Source organism: Nansenia antarctica (genome assembly GCF_963989245.1).
Source record: "Nansenia antarctica genome assembly, chromosome: 4".
Classification (NCBI taxonomy): domain Eukaryota; kingdom Metazoa; phylum Chordata; class Actinopteri; order Argentiniformes; family Microstomatidae; genus Nansenia; species Nansenia antarctica.
This window is the reverse complement of record NC_137689.1, coordinates 4381179-4394304: the sequence shown is the minus strand read 5'-3', so window position 1 is coordinate 4394304 and position 13126 is coordinate 4381179. Positions and strand designations below refer to the sequence as shown.

Below are 13126 nucleotides of genomic sequence, written 5' to 3'. Positions count from 1 at the left end.
AGGAAGCAGGCTAATTTACAAGCAACCCACTAGTGGTCATTGTGTGTAAATAGCAGCTTAGCATTCTTACTACTCTTTTAGTAGGTTTTAGTAAGCTGTTCTAGTGTTAAGATGGAAATTGATAATGGCATATTAGCAGGTTGAGGGCCCTTTTGTTATTTCTCCAGATTCTATTCCAAACTGGATGCCTGCATACTAGCATCCAAGCCTCCAAATAGTGGACTTTAATGACACTCAAAGAGAGTCTGATTTGTTTCTCAAGTGAAAACAAACAAGCTGTCGACAAACTGTCGTCGAAAACCAATGATTTAGAAATACCACTCTGGGTTGTTACGTATACAGTAGCATGCATCAATCCAAAACATCAGAGGGGGTAGATAGAGAGGACAGTATAATTTATTGGTTCCTGTTGTCTGTTATTTATGTTTGCTGAGTCAGGAGTGACATCCGGAATGCAATTAGAGTTATCTATAGACCAATTTACAGAACATAGGGTTGGAGTTGGACTATTGAGGCTGTGGTTGGCCCCTAGTGAGACCATAACAAGAGACGATCAGCTGTTGTACTGTTTGCTAACACACCCTTGCTGGACTCTGGTGACTGACCTTATATGACTGCTTCTGCTCAATGTTTGAGATCACTAGACACTGTATACCATTGTGCGTTGAGATTTGTTACTAGTTGTAAATATCTGACCCGCCACTGCACTTTGTATACAACATCTGTCTGGCCTTCTTTGTATGTACCTAGGCGTCCCCACTGGCTGAGACACACACACACACACACACACACACACACACACACACACACACACACACACTGGCTGAGCTTCATGTACAAAACTCTCCTTGGGATGGTCCCAACGTACGTACCGATGTACATATCTATCTAGAAGCCAAAAATCATTAGAACTTGCGCTCCCAAGATGTTCTGCAGTGGCTTGTTCCTCGTGTTCGCACAGAGCTGGGGAAAAAAGCCTTCAGATACACTGCCCCTTCTGCTGGGAACCTCCAGAAAGACTTAAACCTGGAAAAACTGATCTCATACGACGCCTTTAGTGGAATCTTGAAGGACCTTGAACGGGAAAGTACGAGAGAGTGTCTCTGTACTTAACGCAGCCACCTATGCATTTCCTGATACTGCCTTATGTTCATGGTTTTATACTCTATGTCTGAAACCTGAATGTATCTGTCTTTATATGCTGCCCTCTTGGCCAGGTCTCTCTTGGGAAAGAGATTTTTTAAATCTCAATGAGTATTCACCTGGTTAAATAAAGGTATAAATCCTCTCTCCTCCCTCCCTCCCTCCCTCCCTCCCTCCCTCCCTCCCTCCTCCCTCCCTCCCTCCTCCCTCCCTCCCTCCTCCCTCCTCCCTTCTTCCCTCTCTCCTCCCTCCCTCTCTCCTCCCTCCCTCCCTCCCTCCCTCTCTCCTCCCTCCCTATATGTATATATCTTTTGTAATTATACTAAACCCAACTCTCTCTCATTTGTACAGGCCCCAATGCCATCTCTGTCAGCCTGTCTCCGATGGGTCACTTTGTGATGGTGGGCCTGGCTTCCCGGAGGATCCTCCTGCACCACACCACAGAACACATGGTAGCACAAGTGTTCCGTCTGCAGCAGCCCCACGGAGGAGAGACATCCATGAGGGTGAGTCTATGTAGATGTAGTAAACATATTTATGCTGTCATCATCATATTTATGCTATCGTTCATCATCATATTTATGCTCATCATCAAGGCGTCTCGATGGTTTTATTTGCATCGCTGGTGCTTGGTCATCATAAGCACACTTAGCGAGAGCCCAACTAAAACATCTTCTCAAACTCAAATGTCAAATCCTCTCTGCTTAACGGATGTGACACCTGGAAGACGACCACCAACATACTAAACAAACTACAGACGCTCGTTAACTGCTGCCAACACCATCTCAAACACCAACCTGTGGACACTCACCAAACAAGAAACAATAGAAATCCAAATCAGGAGGAGAAAATGGAACTGGATAGACCACCCACTCAGAAGACCAAATAAATCGATCACAGAGCTGGCTCTTAACATGAAACCCACAAGGCCAGAGGGAGAGAGGAAGAGAGGAAGACCTAGAACCACCTGGAGAAGATCCCACAGAACAGGAGATGAAGGCGGGAGAAGGGCTGTCATGGCAACAACTGGATCGGAGAGAGCTCAAGACCGGAGAAGATGGAGGGGTTTCATCGATGGCCTGTGTTCCCTAGGGAAGAAAAAGGCCTAAATAAGTAAGAGCCCATCTAGTTTTTCGCTTGCCAAGGGCAAGACGGATTTCAAACCTCAAGATGCAAATAGCTGAAGTAACTCATTAAGATGTTTTTTTTGTGTGTGTGTGTGTTTCTCTTTGTATCTTTTCCCTTTATCTCTAGCTGGGAGGATGTGAGACAGAGACGCTACAATTCAATATAGCAGCTCGATAAAGCAGAGGAAGCTCCTCCAGCCCTCTAGTCTATCACAGTACGCCCGTCAGATTAGCAAGCCAGATGCAGGCAGAAGCTACATTTACTCAACTTTAACTGGGTTCTTCTGCGCATTCAACTAGAGTACATCCATCTTATCGACCTGCTTTTGAATGTTTATTTTTTTGTCTCTCTCTCTCTCTCTCTCTCTCTCTCTCTCTCTCTCTCTCTCTCTCTCTCTCTCTCTCTCTCTCTCGCTACAATACAATGGGAACAGAAAATGGGTGTTGGAATCAATAAGAGCATTTTCCTCATGCCACCAGGTGCTGGCTAGGCCTATAACACTCTCTCAGTCCAACGTGAGTTACGGCGGTTGAGGACCGTCTCAGGCACTAGATGCTAAAAGACATCTAGACGGACATCTCTTCTATTCTCTCAGTCACTCCTGGTCTGGATCTCTCCTTCTCCTTCGGCAAACTTTGACTTAATGAGGCTCGCTGAACGTCTGAACGATTGAGATAGAAAGAACCTCTTCTAAACTTCTCTCAGGTTTAGTGACTGTGTGTGAGGCTCTGTGGCTTTGTTTTGGCTTTGTGTGTGTGTGTGTGTGTGTGTGTGTGTGTGTGTGTGTGTGTGTGTGTGGCCATCTCTGTGTGTGTGTGTTTGTGTGTGTGTGTGTGTGTGTGTGTGGGCATCTCTGTGTGTGTGTGTGTGTGGGCGGGCATCTGTGTGTGTGTGTGTGTGGGCATCTGTATGTGTGTGGGCATCTGTGTTTGTGTGTGTGTGTGTGTGTGTGTGTGTGTGTGTGTGCGTGCGCGCGTGTGTGTGTGTGTGTGTGTGTGTGGGCATCTGTGTGTGTGTGGGCATCTGTGTGTGTGTGGGCATCTCTGTGTGTGTGTGTGTGTGTGTGTGGGCATCTGTGTGTGTGTGTGTCTGTGTGTGGGCATCTGTGTGTGTGTGTGTGTGTGTGTGTGTGTGTGTGTGTGTGTGTGTGTGTAAGTGATGCTGAGGTTGGGGACACATCTGTGACATGCTACTGACCCAGTACACCCCTGTTGTCCCAGAGTCACTCCTCAGAGGGACCGAGGGAGGCAGAGAGCAGGAGTCCCGGGCTGGGCCGCTCTGTTAGCTGGATAAACAGCACAAGGGTGCCACGTTGGTTTGAGCTCACTCTTCCTCTCTCGTTTACCTCCCTCCCCTTGTAGAGAACGTTTATTTTTTATTGTGAATGTTTATTTTGGTCCCTTTATATATATTTTTTTAAACTTATACAATTCATAATACAGATATAAAAAATGTACACAGTCACGATGCGTAACACCAGGACCAAAAAGGTGTAGGCTGAAGCCATGGCTTATTGCGCCTACCCTTTTTACATGTATGGTTTTTCCCCATGAGTACATAATCAAAAACATTTTCATTTATTCTTTGTATCTCTGTCCTTTTCAGAACACTGTGTAGGCTACTAATTGAGATTATATAAAATAACTATTTTGTGGACGGTAGAACGGAATGCTAAATCCCTAAACTTCCCACACTGGCAGTGCTGAAATGGAGGGAAGCACAGTCGTTTTTTGTTGTTATTTTCTGTTTACATGGGATGTAGAGGTGTACAGAGACGTCGTTATCTGTGTCTGTATCTGGATCTGTGTCTGTGTCTGTATCTGTATCTGTGTCTGTATCTGTGTCTGTGTCTGTGTGTGTGTCTGTGTCTGTATCTGTGTCTGTGTGTCTGTGTCTGTGTCTGTGTCTGTATCTGTGTCTGTGTCTGTATCTGTGTCTGTGTCTGTGTCTGTATCTGTGTCTGTATCTGTATCTGTATCTGTGTCTGTATCTGTGTCTGTATCTGTGTCTGTATCTGTATCTGTGTCTGTATCTGTGTCTGTATCTGTGTCTGTATCTGTGTCTGTGTCTGTATCTGTGTCTGTATCTTTATCTGTATCTGTGTCTGTAACTGTATCTGTATCTGTATATGTGTCTGTGTCTGTATCTGTGTCTGTGTGTGTCTGTGTCTGTGTATGTATCTGTGTCTGTGTCTGTGTGTGTCTGTATCTGTGTCTGTGTCTGTGTCTGTGTCTGGATCTGTGTCTGTATCTGTATCTGTGTCTGTGTCTGTATCTGTGTCTGTATCTGTGTCTGTGTCTGTGTCTGTGTCTGTATCTGTGTCTGTATCTGTGTCTGTGTCTGTGTCTGTGTCTGTGTCTCTGTCTGTGTCTGGATCTGTGTCTGTGTCTGTGTCTGTGTCTGTGTCTGTATCTGTGTCTGTATCTTTGTCTGGATCTGTACTGTATCTGTGTCTGTATCTGTGTCTGTGTCTGGATCTGGATCTGGATCTGTACTGTATCTGTACTGTATCTGTGTCTGTATCTGTATCTGTATGTGTATCTGTGTCTGTATCTGTATGTGTATCTGTATCTGTGTCTGAAACACTGCATATACGTACATATAAATGGAAAATACATATTTCATGTATATTTGTGAAACTATGAAGGAGCCTAATTGTGTTGCGACTGTGCTTCCGGTGTTTTCACAGTGTTCGACATGAATGTATTCAGCTTCTAAAAGCATAGGGCTCCTCCGTCATTTGAAATCGTCAATTCCGTCAAAGCCCTACTACAATGTCATTTTGAATCCCGCGGTTTAACCCGAAAACCGGTGGGGTTTATTCAGTTACGGTTTAACGGTTTCAAGATTGCCATCCCAACCCTAGCCTACAATATTGGAAGTGTAGTATGCCATGGCCTTACTGATTGTGTCTCTCTGTGTCTCCTCTCCCTCCAGAGGATGTTTGATGTGGTGTACCCCATGGCCGCTGACCAGCGGAGACACGTCAGTATCAACTCAGCCCGTTGGCTCCCGGAGCCTGGCCTGGGCCTAGCTTATGGTACTAACAAGGGAGACCTGGTCATCTGCAGGCCTGTGTAAGTTGACACACACACACACACACACACACACACACACACACACACACACTCATTCTTTCACTCTCTTACATCTTACTGGATTTCCACTCTGTCTCATTATAAGTTTTATAACAAGTTTTTAATTCCTTTTTAAATTATTACAGATTGTCCACTCACTAACTCGTATCCAACTAACAAAGTGTGCGTTTAAAGGATGATTTGATGATTTTGACACTAAGATTAATTTGTAGATATATCTCCCATGTTGACGATCAACCCAGGTGGTTTTTAAAGTTGAACTGAGATTATAAACTCCTAAAAAAAGTTTGGAAACGTTATTTCAGTCGATTCTTCCTCCCCTTTAATAATACCAATTGGTATTGTATTTTATATCATTGGAAAGCCTGATTAGTCACCTTTACAACGAGGTACAACTTGTAAGCAAAAGCATTGGGCCGCTACCCACACGTTTAGCTGTGTTGCTCCACGAATGCATGATCCTTACAAGTTGTACCTTGTTGTAAAGGTGACTAATCAGGCTTTCCAACGATATAAAATACAATACCAATTGGTATTATTAAAGGGGAGGAATAATCAACCAAAATAAAGTTTCCGAACTTTTTTTGAGGGGTTTATATATATTTTTTAATTTTGTTATGTCGGTGTAACAACAATGCAGCACAAACATACGTCTCAAGGTTCACTTTCAAAGTAAAGTTGATTAAATCTATTTATTCTATGTTTCCTCTGCTCTAGGGATGGGAATTGAGAACCGGTTCCAAATTGTTCGATCCATCAGAGGTTATGGATTCCTTTTTCGATGCCGGCATGTTTTTCTGACAGTTGCGCGTTGCAAATACTCACGTGTCATGACGTCAATCTCTGCGGTGTAGTATCAGAGTGCAAAGTTTAGTCGCAACAGGGACAGTATTCAAGCTTGCACTCAGGCTAAGCCACAACGCCTGGTATCCGTTCGCAAACTTCGTTTGAGAAAGCTGATAAAGTAGCATATTATCGATTTAAAATGTGAAAGTCAAACGAAATGCAATGTTATCGACGACCTGCATGTCTCTGCCACTGAATGATAATGATGCACCCTTTGATACTCTGTGCCAATTTATCACCGCTTCTTTGTCTTAAGTGAGGTCAAGAAATCGTGCATATAGGTTATTCATATCTTGCAGTAAGTTCTATAGTATGTCACTTGAAGTTGTATGTCAATGTTCCTTTGGTTTATTATATGATAATTTGGTTATGTTATGTTATGAAGTTACACTGCCAATTAATGGGACAGCTGAAAATATATTTTAATAAGTGAAATGCATAGTTTATCAGTAATTCTAGATGATATATGATATATGATGAATAATGATACTGCTGGCTGCACTGTAGCCTCGGGCTGTTCCTCTCTAAACAGGACAGACATCAGTCTTCACTTGATCTTGTTTTAGCCACACTTTCTAAATTCTCAAGAAGAACTGTTTTTTTTATGTGCCAGTTAAATCTTATATTTGGTTCCAAGCTTATTCCCTTTTGAAAAGGAGCATTATAATTTATTCAAATGTTACTAGGCATACATGCCCATTTTTTATGAAGAAGAATTTTTATTTTATTAGTCGGTTTTAGATTTATTTTTCAGGTTATATCCTTTTTAAGAAAAGGAGCATTGTAATTTATTTTAACATGTTCAAATGTTATTAGCCAGACATTCTACACTGTGTTCAGAGACTCAAGAGAAAATAAAACAGCTGCGTTGACGCTGAAAACCTGTGTAGGCTTTTTTTTTCCACATAGAAAATTGATCAGGAATCGATAAGGGAATCGATAAAGAATCGGACCGATAAGCAGAATCAATAATGATCATCGGTATCAATAAAATCGTATCAGTTCTCAGCCCTACTCTACATCCCGACTGCTTCAGGGCTGACTAGGCGTGTATCTCTGGTGTTTAACTAACAGCCCATCTAGCCAATTTGTGTTACAGCTGGTTGCTAGCTAGTACTAGCTATCCGTTCAACAACATCCCATTTCACAGATAATTTACTCTACTAACTAAATTTGTAGCATACCTGATATTGACTGGTGGAGTATCCATATTCTGAGAAAATGGCAAGGGTTAAACTCCCACGCCAATATCTAGCAACAGCTAGTAGCTACGCAAGCTGTCGAACTCTGCTGTCTCCATGTCTGATGTTCCAAACTATTGTTCTTGGCAGCATAAGGTTTTTGATAGTTTCTTACTGATTTCTCAGCCAAATAATGTCTTCCTTTGACTTGCACTGACAACTCTTTGGTCTTCATCTTGTCAGACACCAATTGCAGACTCCAAAGGAAAACGTGAAAAAGGCTAAAATCAATATTAGACATTGACAGCTCTCTTACGCCTGCACAAATTATGTGACGGAACACATTTGGCGAACCAGAAACACCTGTTGAGACAGTTTCTTATTCCTGCTGGCTCCCTGAATAGGGCACTATGTATACACATTGTTGTCATTTGTAAATGGTGAAACCGATCTGAAAAAAGAAAGCATTGAATTAACTGTTTGATTTCATATAGCTAAACGAAGACAAAATGCTTGTTTTTTTTCTCCAATATTTATGGAGGGCACTGCATCACAGTTGCCTACAAATTAATTAATAGAGCTGTCATATCATTGCCATAACCTTGGAGAGTTCTTGATATGTGTGTACATTCATGGTCTGTGTGCTACACATTTAGCTGCAGCTCGAGTTGCAGCAAAATGTGTAAGAGTACAATTTCTAAACATAGTGCCCTATTAGAAGTTGGAAAACAAATCTAAAACTGACTGATAATAAATAACCCAATTATTCTTCATAAAATAGGCATGTATGCCTAGTAACATATGAATAAATTACAATGCTCCTTTTCAAAAGGGAATAAGCTTAAACCAAATATAAGATTTAACTGGCACATAAAATAAACAGTCCTTCTTTAGAATCGAGAAAGTGTGGCTAAAACAAGATCAAGTGAAGACTGATCTGGTCTGTCCTGTTTAGAAAGGCAACAGCCCGAGGCTAGCTTGCATTATCAACGGGGAGTCGTGTTTATTAATGTCAAAATACTGCTTAAAACATCTCCCCCTGGTTCTCCTTGCTGGCCATATCAGAGCCCTGAGGTAGAGAGAATGTGTGAGTGAGACTCATACAAACAGTAAAAAGTTGAAAAACACCAGTTGGTCTCTGTTAAGATACTAATTCATGAGGCCTGGGGTGGTCCAGTGGTCTAGCACCGCGGTCTACAGTGCACACATATGCACATGTCGGCATGGGTTCGAATCCGGCCCATGCCCTGCTGACATGCCCTCTCTCTCCCTTCTTCTCCTTACTTTCCTGTCTGTCTTCACTGAATCTGTCCAATACAATGAAAAATATGAGTGGGACTGCAGTAAAAATGCAAAAGAAAAAGATACTAATTCATGAGCTGATCTGGCAAGGCAAGGCAAGGTTATCAGCATTATGTTTGGCCAAATATAGGAGACATTCTTTTAAACGTCCTTCATAGCTCTTGTCACCACGGCTTTTGGCAGCACTTCACACGTCTTCACCATTGCAGTATGAACACTGACTGTACAGTATCTACGCATGGAAGCAGAGAGAAACATTAGGTCAATGAGTGTATTCTCTCTGGTTAGATATGTTGTGTGTCGTCTTTTGCCCCCACCAATGCCATTGCAGTATGAACACTGACTGTACAGTATCTACGCATGGAAGCAGAGAGAAACATTAGGTCAATGAGTGTATTCTCTCTTTGGTTAGATTGTGTTTTGTGTCGTCTTTTGAGGACAAGAGCTCCCTCAATTGCCTTCGGTAAGATTTCACCCCCCTGTACCTCGACCATATTTTGTTGTGTGTCACAACCTGACTTTAAAATAGTTTTAATTTATATTGTTTTGATCCTATAAGACCCTATAAAACCAAGTAAATCACACGAAGTATAACTCCTTGCACTCAGATGGACTCAATTCAAGCCATTGAATTGAATGAGTTGTTGAAGACAGTATAGCATTTGAGCTAATTTTTAGGAGTGTTATAGCAAAGATGGTGAATACCAAAGATGGTGAAAGATGGTGAATACCAAAGATGGTGAATACCAAAGATGGTGAATACCAAAGATGGTGAAAGATGGTGAATACCAAAGATGGTGAAAGATGGTGAATACAGGCAAGGCATGGCAAGTTTATCTCTATAGCACATTTCATACAGCAGGGGCAATTCACAGTCCTCACGGCTTTGAACCCTGTGGCATTCTGGCCGCAGCATCTCCGGCCCGCCCACAGCAGAGCAAGGCAGGTCAGGGCGGGCCCAGCTGATCAATGGAGGCGCCCACGGACTTATTCAGCTGGCCACCAGCAGCCAAGTCGGGTCAAATGAGTTCTTTCACACTGTGTGTGTTTTCCTTGTGTTGTTAGTTCACTTGTGAAGCAACACACTACTGGGTCTTCGTATTACTGAATTCTTCTCCCCCTCCATGAAAGCGTGGAGAGGGGGACTGTGGATCATTCTCCGCCGGTTTGTGTTTGTGTGTCGAAACACTTTATCTCTGTCACCGCTGGGACTGTTTTGACAAACCTCGGGTGAATGACTTCCCTGGAGAGATCTGGTGTTAGTGATTGTTATCGTTAGAAATGTGAGAATGAAGAGAAGAGAGTACAAGCCTTTTTACACCATACCTTTTGGCCAGTTGACTGTTTTTTTCCCTCAATAATACTGTCAAATCCTTGAAACTGATCAATCAAATATAAGCTACAAACTTTTCGGCCTACCTCAAATCCATGGATTGCCTTCAAATAAACACAAAGCTGTAAGAAGCAAGACTGACAATGAATGAATCAAGTAAGCACGACACGTTACGGTAATTCTTCAGTCTGGCTGTGAAAACAGCTCTAGGAGTGTAGCCTGATGCAGTAGGCCTATTAGCCTAACACATTTGGGAATCATATTTAGTGAAATATATGCAAAGCTAAGCATGACTGGTTTATTATAAGTGAACACGACAGCTTCCTCCGGTAACCTTTCAGTCACCGATTCACAAAAGGAGAGATAATTTGTGAGGGAAAAATTTTACTGTACACTTGTTTTCTTTTTATTATTATTATTATTATTATTATTATTATTATTATTATTATTATTATTAATGAGCTTACTTCAGCAATGATCACCAAAAGCTTGTTAATCTTACTTGAAGATGTCTCAAAGATTGAACTCTCACTAAACGCCCTCCTCTACCAATAATTAGAATACGTTTAGCCAGCTGAGTAATCACACTAAAGTTTCTTCAGGAACTTCCTTTTTCTAGTTGTTCCTAATGTATTGCTGTTTCGGTGGAGGTAGACATCGGAGGACGGGGCTCATTGTGATGCACGCACTGAGGAAGGGTGTCAAACTCCTGTGAAGATTCCATTCCTCATTCCGTTCCGTGCATTACAATGATTTCTACCTATTTTAATTTTGCCATTTAGCAGACGCTTTTAATCCAAAGCGACTTACAATTACGAATTACAGGGACATTCCCCCTGGAGTAACTGAGGGCTAAGTGCCTTACTCAAGGACACACTAGTAGTGGTGTGGTTTCAGGCGGGATTCGAACTCACAACCTTCCGATCACAAGTCCAACTCACTATCCACTAGACCACCACTACCCCCACAGACCCCCACCAGCCTCCCATGGGCTGTCTGAGAGAAACGGTTTCGTGTTTCCAGCGAAGTTTCCATGTTTTGGCCTCCTGCCATTTGTTCGAAATTGACTTTAAGAAGAAGAAGAAACTGTAGAAACTAGCGCTATCACCCAAGCAGGTTTATCACTGTATGTATTGCAATAGCATCTTATTTCACAAGAGACACCACACATTATTTGAAAAACTAAGTAGGCATAATCCTTTTCCGAATGTATTCCTTAACCTCTATCTCCAAAGTAAAAAAGCCCTAACTGCAAGTTAGAAAATTACAGTAATAACATCCCAACACGGCCCGAAGCACCACCGGTTCATTACCAAAGACACATCACCAGAACACACGCATCCTCCCCAAAGACCCACGGACAAACAGCCGGTGCCCTTCTCACTAGTCTAGCACACCATGAGAGGAGGCTGGTAGGAGGGAGGCAGACGGCTCATTGTAATGCATAGAACCAAATGAAGACACGACATATTTACATCTTTTGGCATTTAGCAGACGGTCTTTATCCAAAGCCACTTACAATTTGTACATGTTGTTTGTTTGATACCGTTCCAACATTCCGTTCCATGCATTAAAATGAGCCTGTCCTCTGATGTGTACCTCCTCCACCAGCCTTCAATGTTGTAATCTACATCCATACCTCCCTGGGGGTTCCCACCGTTAAATGTTTTAAATGAACGTCTTATGATCTCTCGCTAATCAGAGACATTTGTCCCACTGCAGTCACTTGCCTCGTCTCCTCCACTGTTGCACATCGTGAGCTTAGAATGATAAGGTTCTATCTCCGTTTAGGGCAGTTCAGAGATATTGAGCGTCAACGTTTTTACATTCCATTATGTTTTGTGAGATGGGAACCTTTGTGTTTTATGAATTACTAACTCAAAAATGTCAACATTTTAAAAATAACACGACACAGGCATTAATAAACACCTAATGGATCAGATTATGTAAAAAAAAAATCTATTTTGACAAAAATGGAGATAGAACCTTATAATTCTAACGTCACAACATGGGTTGTTTATAAAGGAGCTCACAAGACCAGGACCCTGAGGATGCGTTGTTAGTCCCCTGCTGTGTTTAACTGCCCCTTGACCAAACCAGCCGATGACCAAACATTCAGGGCATGACTTGTGCTATAAATAGCCGGGGCGGCTGTGGCGCAGGAGGTAGAGTCGCCGTCTAATGATCACAAGGTTGGCAGATCGGCGGTTCGAGCCCCAGCTGGCCACATGTCGAGGTGTCCTTGGGCAAGACACTGAACCCCAAAATTGCTCCCAGTGAGCGGGCCGGCGCCTTGCATGGCAGCTTGCCGCCATTGGTGTGTGAATGTGTATGGGTGAATGAGAGGCCGTTGTAAAGCGCTTTGGAGCAGCTTTGGAGCAGCAAATTTACCATTTACCATTTACCATTTCAACTGCCCCTTGACCAAACCAGCCGATGACCAAACAGTCAGTGCATGACTTGTGCTATAAATAGCCTACACTTGATGAACCGGTGCTGCAATATTATTGGCCGGCGTCTTCTAGAAACATCTTAGCACTGAGGCACTTCAATAATTATCATAAAGTTGATTATGCATCGGCTCTTTTCATATAACTAATGTTACACAGATTAATTGATTATCGTATACATGCCATATCTTGGATGAAGACGTAATGTGACTAGTGACTCTTCCTGCTACGGCTGGTGGATTGATGATTCACTTGCTTAGTCAAATGTATTGATTGTAAATCGCTTTGGAATAATGCGTCTGCTAAATGCCATAAATGTAAATGTATAGCATACAGCTTTACCTCAGTGTATGTCTAATAGCATATGTACCCTCTCCCTCTACACCTCGATGGAATGATCAGCAAGAGTGCACACATTGCTACCTATCTTCACTGTGATGTGAGGAAGTTGCCTTTTAAAATCTTTATCACATGTGTAGTGAAGAAGCAATGTAAGAAAAAAAAAATCTTGATTCGCCTGCAGGCTGCTTATTCTGAGATGAAGAGGCGGCCTCAGCGTACTGTATGTATTGACTGAAACCCCAGAAAACCTCTCCAATCAATTATTTTTGTTTTTTTCTTTTCCCTACAACCCATGAGATTACA

The 13126-nt window shown here is 42.4% G+C and overlaps 1 protein-coding gene across 1 annotated transcript in view; it reads left to right on the top strand.

The window, feature by feature from the left end:
* The window catches only part of LOC308154855 (activating molecule in BECN1-regulated autophagy protein 1A-like), a gene marked incomplete at both ends in the record, with an annotated part of 167542 nt that overhangs the window by 76821 nt on the left and 77595 nt on the right, over positions 1-13126 (top strand). Inside the window, 2 exons of the mRNA XM_080528073.1 lie at positions 1495-1649; positions 5209-5348. Coding sequence (XP_080384199.1) covers positions 1495-1649; positions 5209-5348 — 295 coding nt within the window. The remainder of the gene's footprint in view (positions 1-1494; positions 1650-5208; positions 5349-13126) is intronic.